This window comes from Vanellus vanellus (assembly GCF_965231255.1).
Source record: "Vanellus vanellus genome assembly, chromosome: 2".
Classification (NCBI taxonomy): Eukaryota; Metazoa; Chordata; class Aves; order Charadriiformes; family Charadriidae; genus Vanellus; species Vanellus vanellus.
The window spans coordinates 78,269,883-78,293,971 of record NC_138906.1 but is presented as its reverse complement, the minus strand read 5'-3'; the positions used below and the strand labels follow the sequence as shown (position 1 = coordinate 78,293,971).

Sequence of the window (24,089 nt, the reverse complement as noted above, 5' to 3'; positions counted from 1 at the left end):
CATGAAAAAATGTGCCTGCGTTTCCATACACTGAAGATGTAAGTAGATAACAATTAGTTTGAATTGGATGTATTTTAGCTAAGTCTATTTATCTGAAACTGAGGATTGTCTGTATAGCCAGTATAACTCAGAAATTTAAAATGGTTTAATTCTCGCTTTTTTAATAAAACCTTTCCTAGCATTATTGACTTAATTTTTTAGGAAGAGTTCAGGCTTTTACAAGGGGATATGGAGAGTATAAAACTTCAGTGCTCTCTAATGATAACTTTTAGCGCTACAAGCAGTATGCAGGTAGAATTGTCAAATGATGTTGCAGGTTTAAGGACAGTACAGTTAATCTGAATTTTCTGAGTAACAGCCTTTGCAGAATGGGGTTTAATCCCATTGTGTTTGATACGTTTATTAATCTCATGACTATATTAACTAAGAGCTACTGACAAGTTTGATTTATGTACGTGTGGCTTTTTTTTTTGACTTGTATTTGTCTTAATGGCTTTTCTTTATCTCTTGTTTTTCCTTTATCATACTGACATGAGACTTCTTTTTACTCTTGCTGTTAATTAGGAAAAAATGAGACCTCTTACCAGTTTGAGCTTAAAGAGTTCACTAATGTAAACTATCAATCTTCTGTTTTTCATAATAAGAAGTACACCTCTTTCCCTTTCCTTTTCCTCCCACCCAACAGAGGAGCAAATAGACAGTTCTCGAGGGTGTGGTTATCATGAGATAATTGCAACCCTGAGGGATCTGAGGCACTTGGGTGCATTTCATACCTTGTAGCTGTCCAAGGATGAGATTTTCACACGAAGGCTCCACCCCACTGTATTTTATTTTTTATTGCATAAATCAGTCTGTGTGCTTAGGGATCATTTATCATTTCCCCTAATATTCACCAGGGTACAAACAGTACTGTTCTACTTCCATTCAACCTCCTTTTTTCTGCCCCCTTCTCCCACTTAAAAAAAAAAAAAAAAAAAAAAAAGTTGGCAAGATGCTAAAATTATATAATGGCGGTTCTGTATTTAATGCAGAAATCGTACATTATCCTAAAAACCCTTCACCCTTGAGTACTCTTTGTACTTCTGAGAACATGATATATGGCTGAACTGTGCACTTAGCAACCATGACTTCATTTAAATCTTTCAGTTTCTGAGAAAGGGATTACTGCCTAGAACCTAACCGGTATTAAAAACACATATTTTCAGATGCAACTGCAGTTAACATCAACTTACATTTGTGTGTGGAGAGCACTCTTGCGACATGAGAGGTGTTAAAATCTATAGGAGTGGAAAGTGAAACACTTGCTGAGGTTTTGCTTTTATGCCAAAACTTTTTAATTTTTTACCAATTATAGAATTCTTCATCATCATTGACTATTCACATTTCTCAGCCTTCCCAGCACAGCTTCTTTGGTATAGTCTAGTGATGCAGGATCGAAAATTAACTAATGTTTCCAAACTCCCATATGGCACTTGAGCAATTTCCTCTGCTTCTCTGGCTAACGGGCAGCACCAGAATACTTCTCCCCATGTTCTTCCAGTTTCTTGACAGAACTTCTTGTATCCCAGGTGAGGACGCTCAGAGCCCCAAAGCAGCTTGGGGTCAGCACTCTGGAAATTAGCTAAAACTCCTGCTGCAGCCACCAGACGTAGTGCTCTTAGCTTATGTCAGTGTTGTGTGCAATCACAGATCTTAACTTGCGGTATTTATTCATCCAGCCGTACTTCACAGCTATTCAGCACGTCTCCCTCATGGACAATCACTGCACATAATGACCTGTGCAGCAGGACTCTCTGTGGCATGTAGAAGTCCTAAAGATTCCCCCTTTTCCTATGTGCGTTTGCAAGCAAGTTAGTATTATGACCTTTTCTTTGGCTTAATATGGTGTGATAAACTTGTAGGCTCAACCTGATTTTTTTTTTTTTTTCTTCTGTCTGATCAACAAGCTCTGGAAACACAATTTCCTTAGTTTCTATTAAATTCTTGTGAATACTGCTTCCTTGGAAGGACATGGAAACTGACTGTGCTGTGCTATAGAGGCTTGCAGGCATGTAGAGAAAACGCGTTTGGAGGGGAAGACAGGTTGAAAAAAAATCCTGAGATAGATTTACGTTTCCTTCCACATTTATCTCTCTGTGAGATAAGTGCACCCTGTTGGCGTGCGCTTATGATCATCCTGCCATTTCTTGACTGAGATATCCATGAGTCATTCAGAAAAGAAAAAGCGTGATTGAAAAGTGCTAATTGAAATAAAATATTTGCATACAATAGAGACATGGCAGCTGCCTGAGCTATGCATTTTTTTAGAACTAAAATGCAGCCATACACAATTTTACAGACTTCACCTTATTTGTGAAATTTGATGTTCCCACTGATTGTGTCCAATGATTTGTTCACTACATTTTGGCAACTTGGTTTTGTCTTCCACATTGCTTTTCCAACGTGTCTCATCATGAGGCTGCAAAATTCACTTCGGAAGCTGATGGAGCTTTTTGTATGCCACTCAAGTCTTACTCAAAGCTGCTCTGGGGGAAGGCTTACTGGCACGTGGAATGCCACGCTCTAGCCTAGACGAAGAGGAGCACTGTCTTGTAGGTGTCAATACGGCCCCTTGTCACTTCTAGCACTACAAGAGACAAAAACTTCAGTGCTGTCTTAGGGCACAGTCCAGTGGACTAAAGTAACGTAGTATTTGTTTGTGGGGGTGAGAGGGGAAACTTCCGAACTTGTTGGGTTTATGTGATTAGTTGACTACCACGTTCCTATTTCCTGAATGGTTTACTTCAATGTTCAAGTGAAAAACAGCTGTTATACCTAGTCTTTTTCTCTGTGTCAGAACCAAAGAGATAGGTGAAAAACAAGGCTGAAATTAGTGGGTTACAGTCACTTGCAATGTTCTGCTTTGGTTTATGATCACCATGCCTCATGAGTGCGAAAGCTGCCTTTTAAAATTAATGCCTATACATTATTTTCTAAGAATTGTAGTGGAGAGGCTTTAGTAGTCAGTAATAAATATGAGAATAAAGTAAAGGCAAAGGAGATGCCAGCAGAAAATCTAATGGAGTGATTTATTTTCTGAGAGTATCATCCTGCTTGTTCAGAAAAGGCAAAAATAATAGAAAAGTTTAACCAGTGTGTCTCATCCCTTTAAGCTCGCTGCCCCTTGGCCTTTTCCCCCTTACCCCCACATACCTGTCGAGACACATGTTTTTTTTCTGATTCATCCCACAGGTTTCTTTCTAGCTAGCCACCCACATCCTTCTGAGACAGATGAGTTGATTAAGTAGAACATTTTATGTGGGGGATTGCCTTTGAGTTCAGAGTGCTTACTGCCACATAGAGAACAGCAGTGTTCTCCCTGAAAGGGCGCAACTGGAGAAGATGTAAGGCTCATGGTTTCTTAAGTATTATAACCCCATTAAAATCTGAGTGCTAGCCGTGGTGGTGATAACAGTGTATTCCACTCCTGTAGCTTCCTACACAGGATGAAGAATTATCACAGGCCACTTTGAGGTACGTAATTATTGCTATCCCCATCTTGCCTGAAATGGAAAGTTAAAATTAGGTGTTACTACCATGAGCTTACAGAAAGCTGTATCTACAGGTTTGTTACGTCACTCCCAACAAAGCCATCATCAGCGACTGTATTTGTGGATGCTATTAATACCCCGATTTTAAAATTAATCATATGTAGTGCCTGTACATGCACTACAGGTGAGGGTATTAGTGCTCGTCTACTCGGGTTCACCCACTTTAGCATTTCAAGGTGGGGTGGGTTTTTTTGGTTTGTTGGTTGTAATTTTCATAAATTCAAAGGATTCAGTGGTTTTCTTCCAGGGCAAGTAGAAACCACAAACTATTGTATTTATTTAAAGAATGTTTTAAAATGTCAACTCTTCTCAAGAACAGGTAAAAGGAAAAGAATTTCGCTGGCTTTGTGGAGAAAAAAGAAGAAAATATTTTGTTTTTAAAATTATTGCCCTTTCTTTGAGTAAGATTTTGGAGTGAAATTTCACAGAAGATGACCTTATGCATTGGACGAAAAGGCCCTGTTCAAAAAAGACAACTGAAAAAAAAAAAGGGGGGGGGGGGGGGGGAACCGGACATTCCTTGATGTGCTGTTGCCTGTTTATGCAGTTTCCCAGTCATTCCTGCTGGAGTACTGGAGCAGGAACTGGGAAGGTGGTGTCTGTGGGGGCATGTCTTTTGTCAGTACATACATAATCCATCCAAATTTGTCCCATGCAATTAGCCATCCCAATTTAATTCTTAATGCAGGTGCAGTCAAAATAAAGGAAAGCCTCAGAAATAAATTACATATAAGTCTAAGGTATGCTGAAAACGTTCTAGCTAAAGAGGAGTTGGCATAGTTTTTGGTTGCTTTATAGCAAACCAGAAGGTGGAACTAAGTCTGTAGAGGTGTAACGTACTAATCATTTTTAGTACCCATGGCGATTGAGGGGAGAACTTGGACTTAGAAGACAGAGTGGACCAGGGACAGTTCTGAAGCAGTGGCATTTGCTTAGAAGATATGTTTTTATAGTACTTTTCTCTAAGGGTGATATCTTTGTGAAGAACGTGACTTTAGTATTTTAAGAATAAACTGAGTGCATGAATGGAGGCAGACGTTGTTTGCCGGCCGAGGTGGAGTACTTTGCATCTCTTTTGCCACACTGACGCAGGTGTTGGACTCTGAGCTGTGCACCCCCTGCAGGTACTTCAGGGCAGAGGATGTTCCCTATAGAGTTGTGCCCAACAAGAAGTCATGTTTTGTTCTCTGTGTGTTTGTTGTGTATCCACATGCTTATTTATTTCCTCAAAACTCCATGTTCTCATTTGTCTCTCTGAAGTCCTACCTGTTTTGAAAGGTCAGCCACAACCAAAGCACCACGACATAACAAGCTGCAATGTGTGGTCAGAGCTGAGGAGCCTGCCCACTCTTAGGCTGTGATGAATGAAGTGATTTGATTTTAGGGTAGCTGACCATAAAAGAGAGCTATGATAAATTGCTTTATCTTGCATTTGCTGTGGTTTGAGTGCTTCCAGATAGGGTTACCTCAGCTCCACAGAGAAATAGTAACTTGGTTTTGTGCAGTGTCTTGGCTGTGTCTGTACTCTTAGCTTTCAAATTGAATGGTTGAGTCAGGCACGTTTATGGGTAGTCTGTCTAATTGGGTTTACGGTCCCATTAATAAGTAATACACGCACACTCATCTAAGTTTTTTTTTTTTTTTCTTGCAATATCTCTGTGACGTAGGGAAGCTCTTTCAAGCCCCAGTTAGTCATGAGGAAGGAGATAGCAATTAATTCTTGTTGTTGGGAGGACAAGAAAATGCTTTTAATTTTAGAAAATGAAAGATTAGAGATTTCCCTACAGTCAGAGGTAAAAACTTTTGTTAAACATTATAGAAAGTGTTTTTTTATGAAGTATGTTAAATATTATAGAAAGTGGTTTTTTGCGAAGTATGTGTCATACCTCTAGAGGTGCTTCATTCAGAGAGTGCCCAGTTTGGTCAGAATGACTTACAGGACATAACCAGCAGTGAGTGGTTTTTCTCATCTTTTTATCATGATACCTCTGCTACATCAGTTACTGTGTGGATGTAGCACAAAAAGCCAAACCCAAATTAATGAAAATATAACTTGGAGAACTGGTCAGGTGATTGTCGGTAGCCAATGTGTGGGGAAGAGTGAGAAAAATAACAAAACATATATTTTGTTAAAAAAAGTTTGCCATTTTATAGCAACTTTTAAATTTGTACTTACTTGACTTTGAAAAATTTGATAAATTATTTTTAAAAAGTTCTGCATTTTTTCAGTACATTTTATTTCCCGATTGAATGTCCTTATGAGGAAAAAAGCCCCTAGTCCATATTAAAATCTGCCCCAAATCCAGATAGGAAATATTATTTTAAGTTTATTTCCTCGTGGAGGGAGGAGCATTTTTGGTACTTCAGGGGAACCTGAGAAACAGTTGTTTGAACTGCTTCTGTGTTTTCTAAAACTATGTCATTTGGCATGAGGGATTGCAGTCTGAGAAGTAATGATCTTAAGGGGTAAATAATAAATGCTGAACAGATATAATTTTGCTCTGGTTGAAAAAGCAAGACTTCCGGCAGGCCCCATAAACCAGAGAAATTTTACCTTATGCATCAGTAGGAGTTGCAAGAGAGTCGGGCAAGGTAGTCATTCGCAAAGCATTGGGGTAATTCTAGCTTCTAGGCAACGCAGAAGTTGTATCAACATTTGGGAGGGTCCGTTGTGTTAAGTCATGTTTTGCAGCCTTGTTGGCTAGGAAGGAAAAGAGACGAGATACTCTTTGTTGTCAGTGCAATTATAGATTATTGCTTTAATTCAGTATATATCTTGCCATGCATTGAATGTCTGTCAAAATCATAGGGTGTTGAAGGTTTGTTGGTTTTCGTGGGTTTTGTTTCTCTTGTCTTTCTTTTTGCTTGTGATGGGGATTTTATCACTTCTGTGCAAAGCGTCTTCCTACATGTTCTGAAAGCATCAAGGAATCCAGGACAAAACCTTTTTTAAAAGCATGAGAAGCAAAAAAAAACAAAACAAAACAAAAACTATAACCTGGTTGTCATGTCAGAATTTTAAATAACCTGTATGTTTTAAATTGATTTCTTTACATGTGAAAGTGAGTACAAATGGTGCCGTTTCTTCCAAGTGACTGCTTTCTCTGCATGCATTTTATTCATAGCTCTCTATTCCCCTGGTACATATAAAGCAAAATGAATTGGCTATCTTTTTACATCTCCCTTTGAATGTTCTCTAGTGACTTTGCAAGTTACCCCTTTTTGTCTTTCTACTAAATAGCATTTAAAGCTTCTGGCACAGCTGGACTTCAGTACGTAAGAAAGCTTTTAGGATATTATAGTGTCACTAGCCATTGAAGCTACAAATTTGAAACATCGAAGCCCATCCTGACTCTGCTGCGTGTGTTGTGCACTTAAAAACTTGGGTAAACATGTATATTGTTGAAGCTATCCCTGAACAAAATCATGCTGAAAACAAATAAAAAATCAACGCTTCTTTTTTAAAAGCTTCTTTTCTAATCTCTGTAATTTGAAACTAAAGACTTTGAACAGTGGGTTGGAGATTGTTCTGCAAGATAAATCCCTTGCATCACATAACCCTGACAACTCCCCAGTTCCATCAAATTAATAACAAATGGATGAGAAGATAAGCAAAACGAATGGGGAGGTTACATTTTTGTGACAAAGGTTTATGGCCATACTGAATCTCATGTTCTGTGATATCCCTCCTCCTCCTCCTCCTCCTCCTCCGCTTTGGTATTTTTTTTACAATCAGATCTGAGCATTCCTCTATCTGAAGCTCTTTTGTGGAGGAGTTATGATGAATAGCAAGTTGGACTATGTGCCCCCGAAAAGTTGCTGTGAACAGCTCTCCGCTCCCTCCATAGAAGTCTCTGATTTTCTACAAGATCAGGCCTCATCCTTGCACACTGTACATCCACTTTCTGCTCATTGGATGGTGCTATGTGTCTGAGCATTGAAACACACTGCTGTAATCCCATCTCCCTGTCATCTTAAAATTGTGCAATAGTTTAGTTTGGGAGCAGTCTCTGAATGTCATCTGGACCAACTCTTTCCATAAAGCAGGGCCAGCTCGCAGCAGGTGGCTCAGGGCTATGTCAGATTGAGTTTTGAGTATCTCCAACGGTGGAGATGCCACAGCTTCTCTTCACAACCTGTTGCAGTGTTAGACTACCCATGTTGTGAACCTTTTTTTCCTAATATCTAATTGTAATTTTTCATGTTTCAACTTGTGTCCATTGCCTTTTGATCTGTGTCTGGGCAACTCTCTTTTAATCCAGTCTGTTAAATTAATCCACTAAATTAGCTAGTCAATAAGCAGAAAAATAAACGATTTACAAATTACCTCTGTTTGGAGATCGGTTCCAAAACACACCTTTCAATCAACAGTCAGCAGCCAAGACAACTGAACAGCACATAGGAGACTTTGTTTTATTAAAATGGACCTCAAAGGCAATGCATATTCCAATTTAAGGATTGTGGCATCAAAATGTAGAAAATAATGGTGATTCTTCTATACCTTTTAACTGGTCAGGCATCTACCAGTGGGCTTCTTTGAAGGCAAAGGTGAATGTGATGAGCTGGATTTACAACCTCACCTGTGGCTTGCCAGGGAACAGTGTGGAGGCACTGTTCCAGTTAAAGAAACTGAATAATGAATCCAACTATCAACCCCTGGTAGTTTGGTAAACATAAAACCTGAACTACTGAGGGAGTATTTCTCCATGCTTATTCTCTGCTTTGTGTTGGATTTTATCTTTCTCTTTTTTCCTTAGCAAAAATCAAGTAGTAGTTTTTACTCATAAGAGGGCAAAAGGAAACCTGTTTTACTCTTTAAAGATTAGTGCAGAGAGTTTGCATCAAGAACTTGAAATTACTTAAAGAGGAGAGTTATAAGGAAAACTTACTCACGCCAAACCATCGGAAGTTGCCATATGGACCTACACTGCGGAGTACGTTAGGGGCTGCTTGCCCCTAAGCCCTGAGTATTTCAGCTGCACGAAGAAAGTTGCTGCCCCTAAGGGGAGGTTTTGCTGCAGGGTAGGTCGGCTGCCAGAGAGCTGGGGACTTCAGGCAGTCTGGCAGCACTCCCGTTGCACCTCATGTGTGCAGCAGCGGTATAAGTCAGCTGTTCATGAACTTTTTAGTGCTCACGGAGGTGAAAGTTAGTAGCTGCTTTTGGATTCTACAGTGCCTGACCCTTGGGGGCATAGTGAAAGGTGATGCGTGTTTTTCGCTCTTCTTGTTATCCTGAGTAATTTTTTGTCAGGCTTAGGAGTACACTTTTGTTGTGAGGCTTCTGCTTCCTTCCCCATCGCCAGCCCCTCATTTTCCAGTTCTCGATATACTTGGAGAAATCAACAATGGGGAGCCATGAATGAACTCGGCTCTGCTTCACCCCTCATCGGTGCTCCTTTTGAGGGTGCGAAGGCATATGTCTGCGTTTGGGGCAATGAACAGGTTTGCATCCAAGCTCCTCTTTTTTGCGTGTAATGAAAACCACTTTGGGGCTACTTGTGTAAGACCGAGCTGGTCCCTGAAGCAGAGTCTGTTGTGGGTTATGGCAGGTTATACAGCATGAAGATCATGAAGGATCATTTAAGATCACTAAACAGCAAATACCTTGGTTTTGCACTTTGGTTTGGGTCTTCTCGCTTAGGGGTGAAGGTGAAATACTGGCTCACTGATGTCAAAACCAAACTTCTAAACACTTCAAGAAGTCTCTGCGGTCACTCAGCCTGCAGTACAGAGTGTGACAGCTGCCGTGGAAGTCAACCACGGGGACCTCCACACAAGCACTGGCAAGACAAGCGGGTCTTTTGCCAGATGCATTGCTTGTTCTTTTCCATCACGAGTAACTTGAAAATCCGAGTTCTCCAAGCTCTTTTGCTACAGCAGTATTGTGAATGGCTTGGGTTAACATGAGTTTTAGGAAAAAATGTTGACTTCTGCTTCCACTTACAAAACTCTTTCTTGCTAATTCTCTGCTTATAATCATGTTGTCAAATTACTCTACAGATCACTTCATTTTTTCTGTTTTATTTATGAGAGAACAGGGAAAGAAATATGAAAAGATAAATCTACAAAAGGCGTATTCCTTTTATTGAAAATTCCAGTCAACATTTTTTTACTCCATTTCTATTTAGCTAAGAAGTTGGATAGGGCTTTAAGATATCAAGAGTGTTGCTTAATAATAAGCAGTTCAGAGCTATTGAATTGATTATTTTTTCTATATAACAAAAAAATATAGTTGTTTGGGGGATTTTGGTATCTTTCAACTACTTCTTTCATTAGATGAGAGGGTAATGAGTTAAGCATTCATAATGAGTTAAGGGTTAAGGAAGTGGAATTGCCATATTCTCCTAGAAGGTTACCTGACATTTTTGTAGATATATAGGTTCTTCCCTATCCCCTTGAAATGCCCCAAATCCCCTAAATTCTTTATATTTCCTAAAATCCCTAGGATCTTTTTCCCCAGTGTGTTAGGACTTTATAGGAATGTTTGGCCCCTAGTCTGTATTAGATTTAGCAACTGGAATGTTTTGCTTTAAATGCGTGTTCCTAGGGGTTGAGCAGTTTGTTTACTGAGATGATATAAGTGATCCCAGTGGTTTTTATTGGCAGTGGAAGGCACACTGAATATTCAAAGCAAACAGAATTGATTTTAAAGAATACAAAAAAGTAACCGCTGTGACACTTGTGAGATTTGAAACATTTCTGATCAGTTTTTCCGCTTTGTGATTTGCTTCTCAGGTGTAAACCTTTCTCAGTGCTTAAAGAGACCTAATATGTATCTTGTACTCTGATAAATCTAAAGAATCTACCATGAGTTTTGTCGAGACAGCAAAGATGCTTGTTTTAATGTTATAGTTAGGTTAGCCACCTTTGCTTTTACAGTGAAAGAATAATAATTTACATTTATATTATCCTATTTCCTCCTGGGGCTTCACATAAGCTTCCCTCTTATAACACCAGCCTTCCAGAAATCCCACCTTCTGAAACCGAGAAGGCTGTAAGAAGGAGATGAAATTTCAAATAGTTATTTATATTCCTTTGGTAGAGCATTGAAGCATATTCTGCTAGCGCGCGCACGCGCTATTTTTGATTGAAAGCTAATAATTAATATGATTGCAGCCCATCTGTTGGATTGTTCTAAATGGCAAAACAGAGAAGTATCTCGCAAAGCCAAACCTGTGTGTGTGCTAAATTGATAGGTATTTTCGAAATAGCACCCCTGTTGACAACGCATTGGTCAGAAGCAAGTATTAATAAGTCTGCAGGCTTGTATATAGTACTCATAGACATGATAGGAACGTGTTCTTGTGGAGGCTAAGACCCATATGCTTTCATTTAGATAGTTTTCAGTAAGCTTTTAAATCTTGTTAAAGACCTTGCTAAGCTTGGTTTTGAATGATCAGTTGGGAAACATTTAACATTGCTCTATTAAATTCAGATCTCTTGTAGAGATTGAATCTGGTGATTACAAAGAAAGAAAGAAATGGCAGGGGGTGGGGGAGAGTTCAAATTCGAAAGGGAGAAACCAGTTCACAAAACTCATTGTCATTCTTGGAGCTGCTTGAAAGACAAGACATAATGTGTTTCGGTATATTTGTATCGCAGCGTTCCTAGAATAAGAGGACACAACTAACGAAACCATGCTTTTCTCAAGAAAATGTTATCATCCTATGGGTAAACCTTGCTGTGGAAATTCACAGTTGCCCAAGAATATGTTTGAAATATACTATATTAGGGATGAATCCAGCATTGAATATACTCAGTATATAAAAGTCCCATGTATGTAAGGATTTCTTTTTAATATTCTTCAAGCCAATTCTGCGAGGTGTTCAGGGCTGCAAACCTGGAAGTCAAGAATGTTTAACCAAGGATTTAAGTATCTGTGTTGTTCTGTCCACTACTAATAATACACTGCTGTCACTACTTATAGAGTGGAATAAACAGACACATCTTAAACGTGTGCGTTCACAGTATCTCCAGACATCAACAGTGACAAATCCAAAAGCACGCTGTCCCCATTGTGCATGGAAAGGGCACTCAGACTAATATATTCCAAGTAGACAATCTCTGTTTTGTTGGTATGTTACATTTTCCCTTTGTCACAAAGTCTGTCCAAAGAGGGCAAAGAAGTATTGGATCCATGCCTTCAATACTCTTGGAGAAAGCTTTCAGGTTTAAAGTTTCTACCAGGCAAAGACGCTTCGTTCCCCTACTCCAGTCGTTACAAAAACTCCTGGTGTTTTCTTCAAAAAAAGTTTTTTGCATAGCTTGCTTTACACAGTTGACAGTAGCTGATAGTTTTGGGTTTTTGAGGTTAGGATGGAGCATCTGTCTTAGGTAACTAAGTTAAACTAGTGTGTATATAGTTTCTCCAAAGCATGGTCAAGAGCATCTCCATTAGGCTTTCTGCTCTGATTCACCACTATCTTTACTGGTGTACAGGAAGAGGAGCTTCCTAATTCAGGCACGTAAGACAGTTAATATAAATTAGACTGTTTGAAAACGCTCATCTAAACTCATCACCTAAGACTTTTTTTTCCACTGGACGTTTAATCTTTCAGAAAGCATGGCTTGTTTTTAGCTTTCCTACACCTGCCTTTACAGTAATTTCCATGAAGATTTTACTCTCTCAGGTAGTGCCACTGAGCTCCGGGTACCAGCCAAGATTATTTCTATGAGTAACATTTATTGAATCTGATTCAATATTTGGTTTCTATAACTCAGCCCCTGGTCCTCTTTGTGTTGTGCATGCATATCAATTCTCTACTGCACATCCCTCTTACTTCAGTCTTCCTGCTGGTCTTGCACAAAATAACGTGTATAAGGAGAGGGAGATAATGCAGTAATGGATAACTCAGGAGTTTTTGCTGCTCTGCCCTGCTTCATCTGTAACTTCCTAATCAATCCATTTTATTATAAAACTGCTTTACATTGGATTCTAACTTTGAATTAGAATAAAATTAAAATCCGGTGTGGATTTATCTGTATTTGCAATGTTAATGCCTCTACACTGCACAGAATGTCTTAGCCATCCTGTGGTTCTGGTGTTGGAGGTTTTAGTGGATAAAACCATTTTTTATTTTCATAAATGCCATTCTAGTCTAACCTGCGCTCCAAAATGAAATGGGTTTAGTGGTCTGAGTCCTGTCCCTGGTGAACAATAGTCCGCGTTACAAAACCACCAAACAGGCACAAAGCTGGTGGTTTCTGCTCGGGGACGCTCAGACTCAGCCAGCGCGGAGGCAGAATTACCTCACACCCCGGGGAGTGATTTTTCTAGGTGAAGATTGAGGTCATTCACAAGGCAATAGGGAAAAGCATCTCTTGTGAAACCGTTCTCTGCATCAGCCAAGGAGAGCAGTCCCTGGTACTGCTGCCGCAGGCTCATTGCTCACTCTGCTTAAGAGGGTTTTATAATCTGGGATCTCTGATTTAAGACCACCCCAGTTACATTTACCCTCGTAGCAGAACATGTAAGCACAGATCTGCATTTTGGGGTGATGTTTTTAGCGGGTTATGTGTTGGGAACAATACCTTAATATAGGTAAATTCTTGGTTCTGCTACAATTAGTAAATGTTTTGCCTTTATTTAGAGAGCTAGATGTTATTGCGCATATGTGAAGGTGCTAGCCATACGCTAAATATACTAATTTATGTTCATTAGTGCATTATTGACTGTATCACCTATTCATTAAGATGTTTTCCCAAGAGTTACTCTGACAGCGAAGCTGAGTGACCTTAAGTGGCTGTCATCTTTGTGCCAAATGGATTAAAACAAAAAATGCTCAGCACTTCTCAGTAGATCAGTGCTCAGTTTCAGCTGGGTCATACCAGGTTAACAAGCCAAAGTATCAGGTTTCTTTTTTTTTCACTTTGGTTAAAAAAAAAAAAAAAAAGTAATTTGTTTTTGCTCATAGCATTAGCTATTTCACATCAAAAATATGCGAGAACGTTTTTATTTTGGAGCACAGTAACACAACTTAGATTATTTCATACCTGTATTGAATTAACCATAAGTACAAATTCAAATTAATCTAATTACTTTTATTTCATCTGCTGTGTAAATAAGCCTTAACCTTTAGTGATTACTGACTAGGGAAGGTGGCTTAACAGGAGAAATGAATACAGGGCTATCTGTCTGAATCTGCAGAGAGCCTGAAAAAATGCCTGGTAAGTGACGGGTTTCCCACTGTTTTCACTGTGACAGCTCAACTTGTCCAGCTATGGTCATTCACCCTCTACTCCATTAGTAGTTACCCTGTCACTGAAGACTAATGGAGGGGGGATCATAGATTTGTGCTATCTGACTTTGGTAGCGTCGCACTAACCACTAGCCTAGATCCTATAAAGAGACTGTAACATTGCCATCACTCCAGAGCTCGTTCCTGAAAATCCATTGTCAGTCAGAGGGGACATTGGTAGAGTAGTTCTTCCTTGGGTCAGGGCGATGTAGAGCAATATCCTCAAGGTCCATTCCTCTTCCCCTTTTTATGATGTTGGCAGTATAAACAGGAAACTTTTTTTTTTTTTTTTTTAAATCTCCGTACAGAAGCATGGGTTGGAGGGAGGCTGTAGAAGGAAGGAGGAATGTATCTCTGTGACTGGCGCTGGTGGGAGAAAGTCTTCAGACTTCGGGAGTTCTGCTGGCACATCCAAACAACCAGCCCACATCCATCGAGCAAGCAGAGTGAACTCCTGTCCGCGCATTTTTTCTCCCGCCTGCAGGCTGGGGCGGTCACAACACATCTCTTTCTTTCAGTTTACTTTTCCCAGTTTTTATTTTTCTTTTGCAACTGCAAGGAATAGAATTCATATATTTTTAATGCACTCTGTAACTGACTCAAGCATGTCTTGTGGCCAGTGCCACAGTCAAACTCTTCATAAAGAAAACTGAGAACAACTGGAGCGGGGAAAGAAAGAGGAGTCTTGGCCCAGCAGCGCACATGAGTTCATTAGCATACCTTGAAGGATATGTCAGCTGGAAGACTTGGCTGGTTTCTTTTGGGTACCTCCACCCTTTGCTCTTGTGCTTCATCATCCCCCTAACCTCTGTGTGAAAGCCACAGCTCTGGTACACCTTAGTCAGGTGGGGTTGGGAGTCTCATTTGATAGCGGATATTTCTAGTCTTCTCTCCATTTTGATGTGTCTTTAAATTGCAAAACTTTGTAACGTGTTTAAAGTTTGTGGGTTTTTTTAATAAATGTTTATGTAGCCATGCTGTCCGTCTAACCTAGTATTCTTTTAAATATATTTTGGACAATTTTATCCAAATTCAAATGTGTCAAAGATATTAAGCCGAAGTGAATATTGTGAAAATTGGCAACTGTGGAGATGAGAGGGAGTCTGATAATGCTTCTGTCTGTGGGGAGGCTTGCCCCTTACTTCACATGGGAAAATAATCCTGAGAGAGAGATCAGGGAACACCAGTCTTTTGGTTCTGCTATTTATGGAAGTACTTGTTTATTCTTAGAAATCCTTTGAGGGTACTTTTGTAAACTGAGCATCTACTCTGTACAAAAGTGTCTAGATGGTTTGTGACAAGTGATGCATTACTTTGGTTGTACATGATCACGGCATGTTCTGGTTCCCCTAGTAAAATTGATGATGTTTTATTTCTTTCTCTCCCCAAGATTTCTTTCGACCTAGCAGAATATACTGCTGATGTTGATGGGGTTGGCACTTTACGGCTCCTAGATGCTATTAAGACTTGTGGCCTTATCAACTCTGTGAAGTTCTACCAAGCCTCCACCAGTGAACTTTTCGGAAAAGTGCAAGAAATCCCGCAAAAGGAGACCACCCCTTTTTACCCAAGATCGCCTTACGGTGAGGACCGCTGATGCGTGTGTGTAGTGTCTGTCTGTCTGTCTGTTCTCCCCGCTCGTGTCTCAGGGCTGAAGTCATTTGGGTGTGAGATTAGAATGACGATAGACCTAAAGTGACTAGACATGTCGAGAGGCGTACCTTTATGAATTACTATATAAAAAGTATTTGCTGCCGTTGCCCGGGGGTTGGAAACTCGCATCTCACTTCACAAGACCGTGTTCATTCAGCTCAGAGGTAGAGAGCTCTTGTAGAGAGCGGGGGAAGGGAGGCTCTTCCTTCGCAAAGGGTTGTGAGAGACCACTGAAGTGATAAGGTTTCATATTTTTTGTTGCCTAAATGAAAAACTCCCAAGAGCTCACTTCTTCCTTCATGAACTCGCATGAAATTTGAAACACTTATTAAAGCAATGTGTATGGAGGCCTTTGGTGATAAAGTTTCAAACCAATTTAAGTGCTAAGGCACCAGATTTTCACTTTTATTCCTCCAAAGTATTTTTTTTTTTTTTTTTTTTTATTAGCAGAGGTCACTACAGTGGCATATTTCACACGCTCCGGCTGTGTTAATTGTATAGTAAAGGGAAAAGTGCTATGCTTGAGCGTGCATAAGAAAACAAGTGAGAAAGTGCCCTAACACTTCCTGGCCAGTTCAGGCTGCACAGAAAAGGAGTATTTTCCCGTTCAGCTGCTGGATGTATTTTCCATATGAAATGTGACTCATATAGGGAATGAATCAAATTCTAATGCACTCCACTGTGGAAATGTGGACTTACCCTGCGTATGAGAGAGATGGGTATGTGTGTCTCTGAGCTGTATGTATGTATGAGCAGATACATATATATAATGCTTTAAAATTACTTTTTAGGGGCAGCAAAACTGTATGCCTACTGGATTGTGGTGAACTTCAGAGAGGCCTACAATCTCTTTGCTGTGAACGGCATCCTCTTCAATCACGAAAGCCCCAGGAGAGGTTAGAAAAATCCATATAAAACTGTTCCCAACTTTGCATACATCTGACCGGAAAAACGGAACTATGCGTCCACGTGTTTCATTTAAGTTTGCCAAAATTCTGTAGGGAGGGTGTCGTGACTCGTAGCCTGCTCGTGGCATTTAATGCAGCCCTCCTGGCAGTCCCAGAGCCTGGAGATCAGCAGCTTTCCCTTTCAAGCATCATATTCCGTTTTGTAGCCCTCTGATGCCAAAGGGCGGCTTGTGTGTCTGATTTGTTGTATCAGTGCTCTCAAGAGACTGCAATAACGTCGTAGCATCCCTGAGGTTTCTTTCCCCCTTGATAACATATTAAGGATAAAATGTTAGTGACACCTTAAAAGGCAGGTTTTCTAAACATTTAGGCGGGCGACTGCATCACAGATGCAATTTCAGGTGTGGTTTTTGATTTTTATCTGTGTATAAATGTCAAATTAAGAGGCAGAAATAATAGACCCTCTAACTTCATAAGATTAATGAGTACAGCCTTGTATATTTTGAAGAATTTGTGGATTATTGCCCATACCTTCTGACAAGATGGCTTTTAACACATGGCTCTAAAATGCCTTTCTGTTTAATCCTTAATAGCAATGCAGCTTAAATTCCACTTAATCATCCCTTTTCCTCTTGCAGTACTTTATGAACAATTAATACTGGTATTTAGTTTAAGAGTCCACAGTTGATTAAAAGCGTCTTATACAATGACAGTTTTCCTCTGCCCTTAAAGTACTGCGACTGTAGAAAACACTTTAAAATTAAATTTTAAATTAGCACAGAAAACTGGATTCTTGTGCAGAAGCCTTTTATTGTCGTCTGTTTCTAAATGAAAAATAAATTCAAGTTTTACAGGAATGCAATTATATATATTACAGCCTGGCACAAAATATAATAATTTTAATCATACTTACAAATATAAAATAGACCGTAATTGCAACTCTGCTAAAAAAAAAAAAAAAAAAAGGAAGATAAAAAAGGAGTAGGTGTCAACAGGATTTAAATACCAGTTTCGGTCTTTGGGAGTCACAGCTGCAAAACCTCGTAGTACACTGGGTAGGCAGCATTTACAGTAAGTGGTGCATCAAATACTTGGTGGTAGAAGCTGGTTCATCGCTTCACTGGAGCAGACAGTACAAGTTCAAAATGAAGCGATAATCAAATTCACTAGATTGTTTCATTTAGAAGAAGCCCCAATACTTTGCTTTCTTTTAAACAGTTCACTGCGATGTAGTCTTGGTGCACCGTAAACTGATGTCCAAGTTGCTCTGAGTTATCGTTATACAATTAAAACATTCTGACCAACATAAAGAATGAGGGAATATGCGATGACAAATATTAGTTTGGCATGAATTCTAGTAACACTAAGGAGCGACAGGATGAGATGGAATTTACAGAAACACATATACCATTTGTGCTGCTTCTCCATAGGCTTGTGCCATTTTGAAAGAGGAAAACTTCCGTGCTCTTTGCCATTTTGATCCCTCTGACATTTGTTCCAGCTTTGATACTGCTGCAATGGAGCTGCCAATCCGAAGCCTCTTTTCAACACACTTAGTGTCCCTGTGGAGAACCCAAGCCTCTGCTTTGAAGTCTCAGGCTGTGCTTTTGGTTGTGTATGTGCCGGGTAGAGTTTTAAGCCCCTTATTCCAGGCAATCTTGTCTTAGAAATGGTTTTGGTTGGCGCTGTTTGCCTCTCTAGGAGTACAGGCTGTGAAAGCAACTGTAACCACAGCCCAGTGCCATTCGCTTAGTGTTTTATGGGAGAAAGTCTGAAAATTGAAGAGAAGAAAATGGGAGGAAAGTAGTTTTGAGGTTGTTTCTTAATAGCCATTCATCACTTTCCTAATGTTTTTGAAGACTGCAAAGGCGCTTTGGGAGGAAAAGAGGATTTAACTGGGATTTCCAATTCTTATGCAGAGATGGTAATATACATGGGAGTTTTAAAACGCCTTATGGTTTGGCCTTTTCTTTTTTTTTTTTTTTTACTCTACTGATTTCAGAGATTGGGAATACCTAAATAAACCAATACATATTATATTCCAATATTACATACCGTTATTCCTGTTGGTTTAGTGTTAGAATTGACCAAATACAACATCCCATTGATGGTGATACTAAGTGCACCTTGTCCACAAAAAAAGTAATGCCCGGGGAGCAGAAGGTTGTGACAGCGCCTCTTGCTGCGGTGCAGGGTTGATCCATCCAGGCGGACAGTGCATATTTTTTCCCCCTTATCTGAAGTATTAATGGTACTTCTGAAAATTTCTGTAAGGTTCTGAGACTGAATGTATTTATAGGGAAAGACTGTGAAGAGACAAATCCTCCTATTTCTTGTAGGCAGGGATCCATGAGGTATGTTACGCTGTAAGGCAATGGCAAGGACGAACAGAATGCATTTTTGGTACCTGGCAGCTCGTGTTGTGGACTGTGATCAAAGAGGGCATTGGTATTTGCAGTGCCAGTACTCATGGTGAAGGATGATGAACGGCAGTTGTCTGCCAAGCGGCTGTTAGCGGCTGGTCACTGAGGCTGAACTGAACAGACAATTGTAGAGAGTTTGCTTCGTGATGTCTCTTCATATGGTGTTCAGATATTATACTGCTGGGGCAGCGATACACTCAAGAGCTGCTTCCCTGAGAAAGGAATCCGGGAATATACACCTCTTATTTCAGAATACCCATTCTTCTCCTTAGCCTTCCTGGTTTTAACTAAGAAAAGTGGCACCAGTAGTTAATCTCACGTATCCTGTATAATAATAGGGAAGTCTACACGGGGTTCATAAGGGTAAAGAGTGCTTAAGTCTAATATGAGAGGTTTCCTATTTCTCAAAATTACCAAGGCTTGAGAGAAGTTCTGGCTTTGAGAAGATCGTTTGATTTTCTACTTTTATCTTACTCTATAAGAGAAAGGCTGTAGCAGGAGTAGTTCTTAAGATGTGACACCATACCGCAATTCTGAACACTTAAGTTCGCTGTGTGGGCTTGCTTTTAAGTCTGATGTTTCATGTTCTGACAGCCACAGTGACTTTAAAAAAAAAAAACACTAGTGATAAATTCCAGGTTGGTTGAACCCACTGTCTGAGCCTTACATCTTAATGTGGGAACAGTACAGCATTATTAAATTGCACAAATACTTGTGTTGATACTCCAGAGATATATATGTGTGTAACAACAGAGGATATTATCTGAAATCTCATACGGAATAAATGAGTGGCTATGTTTGACTAACCTTAATAAAATATACATCTACTTTGAGCCTTTCTGTAGTACTTTCCTTTCTAATTTTTTCTTTGTATTATACTCACTACTTTTCATTTCTTGGTCCCTTTTATAGTTTTATAAGATGAAATAGTCACTTTTTAACCAGTACATACTTTTCAGCTCACATAAATCAACACAGCTGCACTGATGTGAGTAGGGTCATGTTGATTTATGCCAGCTGAGGGTCTGGCATAGTACTTCCAGTGATGGTCGGGTAATGTAAGATAAGCACAATTTTCTTGCTTTGGGGAAAAGACCTGTATTAACAGCATACCTTGCTAAAGCTGGTTTCTTCAGTTACTTTCATCACTTTTTATCCAGGTATAGCTCAAGTGTTTGGCAATGATGTGTATGGCAATGTGTATGGCAATGCCAAAGGAGGACATGATCTTCCATTTCTGAAGCTCATTTATTGTCTAAATTTGACACTAGCTGGAAAGCAAAATGCTCTCTACAGTGGTAGTAAACTACAGGGTGGCCTCTGTTTCCAAAAATGAAGAAACAAAAGAAAACTTAAACTTTTCCAGAGCGCTGCATCTTTTTTTTTTTTCTTTTTCCTTTGCAAGACAACATTATGGGATACCAGATATGGGAGATGGTGGCCAGCAAGTTGCTCGTGGTGCTTGAATGTGGCTCCCAGTATTACCAGTGTGGAAATGTCTGCCCTATAGCAATACTGGAAAGGTATTTCAGTTCGGTGAGATGACGGTTTTGACAGTGGAAGAGTGAGGCAATCAGCAAGTCTAGTTTTCAGGAAAGCTGGGGCTCGATCCAAGCCTTTTTTACCCCGTTGGAAAGATTCCTATTCTTTTGTTGGACTCTGGATCTCGCTAATACCTTCTTTTCTTAGTGAGAAAGCAAACTACTTGTTGACAGTGTCATTTGTTTCTTCCCAGACAAGCCCTTTTTTTCTCCTCAGTTCTGTGTAAGGAGTTTTCTCAGGTTTACAAGATGTGCCTTCGGATGTCTGAGATAACTTTCTGATTTGGTTAACCACTTCATTGCTTGCCTCATCTGATCTTTATCTGCCGAGATGTACAAACATGTACAGCATGTTTCCTGACACAATGCAACAGAAGTTTTGTTTGTTTTTTGTTGTGTGGTTGTTTTGGTTTGTTTTTTTTTTCCTAAGTAATAAATACTTTGCCTCCATGCATGACATCATTGTGTAGATCATTCAGTAGGGAATTTTTGTTTGTCTGATACCAACCCTGGTAAAGCAGTTGTCATCAGACCATTGCTGTATAGCCAGAGGGAAAGGATACAACTGCTCATTTCTGTGATCTCTTTCAGCCGGGGAGGAAATGGCTAGGTGTTAGATTGCAGGCTGAAGGTTGTCAAAGTACATGTAGTAAGATTAAAAAGAAAAGAAATCATGATTTAAAGAGAACAGGGAGTGTTCTTTGCTTTTATTGTGCATCTGGATCACGGTTTTGCCAGGAGGGAGGGGGTAAAGGGTTCCCCCACTCACTGTAAATATGTTTGGGTATCTTTTGAATTTATGGGTTTTGTTGTTCCCTTTTTTTTTTTTTTTTTTTTAACAAGCTTTCAGTCTCCCTTTTGCCTCTATTTCATAGAAAGGGCAGAAGCAGATGGTGACATCTGCTACCGACTTTCACAAGAAATCCCTACAATCCCTACTGTAACAGCTGCTCTTCTGCATGTCCTATAAAGAGATGTAGCCAACATCTGCCAGATTTTCCTTTCTCGTTTCTTTGGTTGAGGACGCTAATCGCTAGTCTCCTTGCACGCGTTCTGCGCAAGAGGAGCTCGATCGCCCTAGTAGCATTGGAAATACTAAGGGCTTCCGCTGGTTCTCATTTTGTAAGTTTAGGCCTGTGGCAGGCACGACCGTGTAAAATTCTCAGTGCAGAGCTACGGCTCTTTCATTTAGCACAAAATTTCCCAACCCACGAGTACATCTGAAGAGCAGAAGGCAGCGGAGCGTTGCTTGTGTCTTGCTGACCCCTTGCTGGGTGGGAAGAACGCAGGCTGGCTGGTATCAGCAGGGCTCATCTGCCTAGCACATTGAAAACTCCATGGCAAGGTACCACGGCCAATGTAGAAGGAGTTGCTCAGACAGTTGTGTGCTATATAGAAGCCAAGATCATTTCATGCTTTTTAGTTTGCATGTTTCAACAGGGAAAGCATGCAGTGTCCTGAAGACATGCATTCTTACTGGCTTTTTCTCCCTGCTGTGAGACTGATCCTGCTAAGTGATCCATGCAGGTGTTTTCTTATCTACGTCAGCAGGGATACATGTGGGCATTGGGGTCTACTTATGCAGGTGGATTTGCAGTAATATTGACTGTAATAATAGAGAATTGACAGGTAGTAGCTCTCTGCTATTTTACCTAAGTATGCATTTTCCTGTGAAAAAGACCTGACCTTACGAAACAAGTGAGTTCAGTTAATTCTGCTGATGTTGAACCTGACTAACTAGATAGTACCAACAAGAGGACATCACAATATACGGAGATTTTTGCCTGGTTTTTATGTTGCTAACAAGTCATCTCAATCTTGAGTCCTGGTGTCACTTTCCAAGTACTAGCCAATACTGATACATGAACGCAATGTTATCACAATAAAATAGGAGTGGGCTTGTGTTTTAAAAGCAGTTCCAGACTTCTGAAATAAGAATTGGAGGCTGAGAACATTTCTGCGTGCCCTTAGCTGTGGGCATCCAGGTAGAGAGCTATGGAACTTGTCACACACGGGAACAAAACAATCAGGTACACGAACTGAATCAGGATAGAGAGAGATACTTTTCCCAAATGAGTCACTGATGAAGGAAGATGCTGTGTTGAACAGTCTAATTACTGAAATATATTTGATTCAGTCTTCACAACGATAATTTGTTGGAATCCTTACCATCTCTTAAATTTTTTTCTCTTCAATCTCAAAGTAGCCTTGATTCTATACTTCTCTATCTGATGCACTTTTCTGGGGTCTGTCATCAGTTTATCTAAATAGTTATGGATATAGCTCGTACAAAAACTAAGTAACTTCTTGCCTGTGGGTTTAGATTTTTGGAACAGCTGCATTCGCAACCCAGATCTCTCCTTGAGCAAATTATTATCTTATCAGATGCATCTTCTTGTCATTAAATCATGTGCTCCCTTGTGGCTTATACCACATTGAGAAGAAAGTAGGTTACAGTTTTTGCTGTTTTCTATGATTGATTTCAACTGGTTTTAGTAAAAAAAAAAAAAAAAAAAAAGCAGGACATCCACACAATTTTCAAAATGTCAAAAGTACTAAATTTAGAAAACCTTACCATGTAATTCTTAACATTTCTCAAGTTATATTAGCAGATATCAGTGTTAGTTTCTCAAACTAAGAATTTTCAGACTTTTTCTCTAATGAAATATCAGCCCAAAACTTTGAAATAAAATGTTATGGAAGATATGGAAGTCAGCAATGGGAAATGGAGTGGTCAGAACGTGTATCTCACCTGTAGTGTTCTTATGGCTTCATTAATGCATAAACCTGTAGTAAGGTTTTTAGAAAGAATGTGGTTTAGGTGCCTATTTCCCTGTTTTTAACTCTTTGTAACATTTATTTATCCCCGGGCAAAACACAATGGAAAAGGTGAGCGTTCTGCTTTTTTGCATATGTATAAATGAGAACATGAAGTGAAATACAGGCAAGAATTAGGAGGTTTATGTCTTGCATTTTACAAACTAGCTTAAAGTGAACGCGGAGTTTGCAGAAGGTCAGAAGAACAGAACTGCCATAGTGCCTTCAGCCAGAAGTCCATTTAACCCAAGTATTCCATTGCCCTTGCTGGATCATTAGGGGAGAGTAGAGGAGACGGTATAGATACAGAGTCATCTCAGACCCCAGGAGCTGGGGAGTAACACCTGCTTTCAGTGCACGGTTAAGTGACGGCCCAGGTGTAGCCAGAGTCTGGGACAAGAGGACGTACTGCAGGACACAGTTTCCCCACATGTGGAGACTCAGCCACAGTCAGCCACTACTGTAATTTTTGGTTTTGTCACTTGGGGCTTTTTTCTTGCAGTTGCATCTGCCTCGTTATTTCATTCTGTTGTGATTCACTCAGATTTCCTCCTGCATTTCCCCCTCAAATTTAAATCATGTCATTGTCTTTCTGAAATAGTCAGAGGCAAGAATGGAGAAGAATCAATCACAGAAAGAGCAAAGCTCACATCATTATTGCAAAAGTTAGGTTGCATAAATGAATCTATCCTGCATTGTTGATATTCTATAAGTAATGAATGTTTAGTATTTTATTAATTGTTATCGTGCTAATTATTTCCTAAACGTCTGAGGACTTGTGTCTCACTATCATTGTTTGCATAAATTCTCTCAAATATATACACTTCTCATGAGATATACTAGTGTAATTCTGCTTTGTCTGCTTCCTAGCATGTGACCCAACATCCATGATGCCAGTGTCCCCCTGGGAATATGAAGT

The 24,089-nt window shown here is 39.8% G+C and overlaps 1 protein-coding gene across 1 annotated transcript in view; it reads left to right on the top strand.

Moving 5' to 3' along the window:
• Positions 1 to 24,089, top strand: part of GMDS (GDP-mannose 4,6-dehydratase) — a 442,696-nt gene that overhangs the window by 159,457 nt on the left and 259,150 nt on the right. Inside the window, exons 5-6 of the mRNA XM_082499607.1 lie at positions 15,219 to 15,411; positions 16,273 to 16,377. Coding sequence (XP_082355733.1) covers positions 15,219 to 15,411; positions 16,273 to 16,377 — 298 coding nt within the window. The remainder of the gene's footprint in view (positions 1 to 15,218; positions 15,412 to 16,272; positions 16,378 to 24,089) is intronic.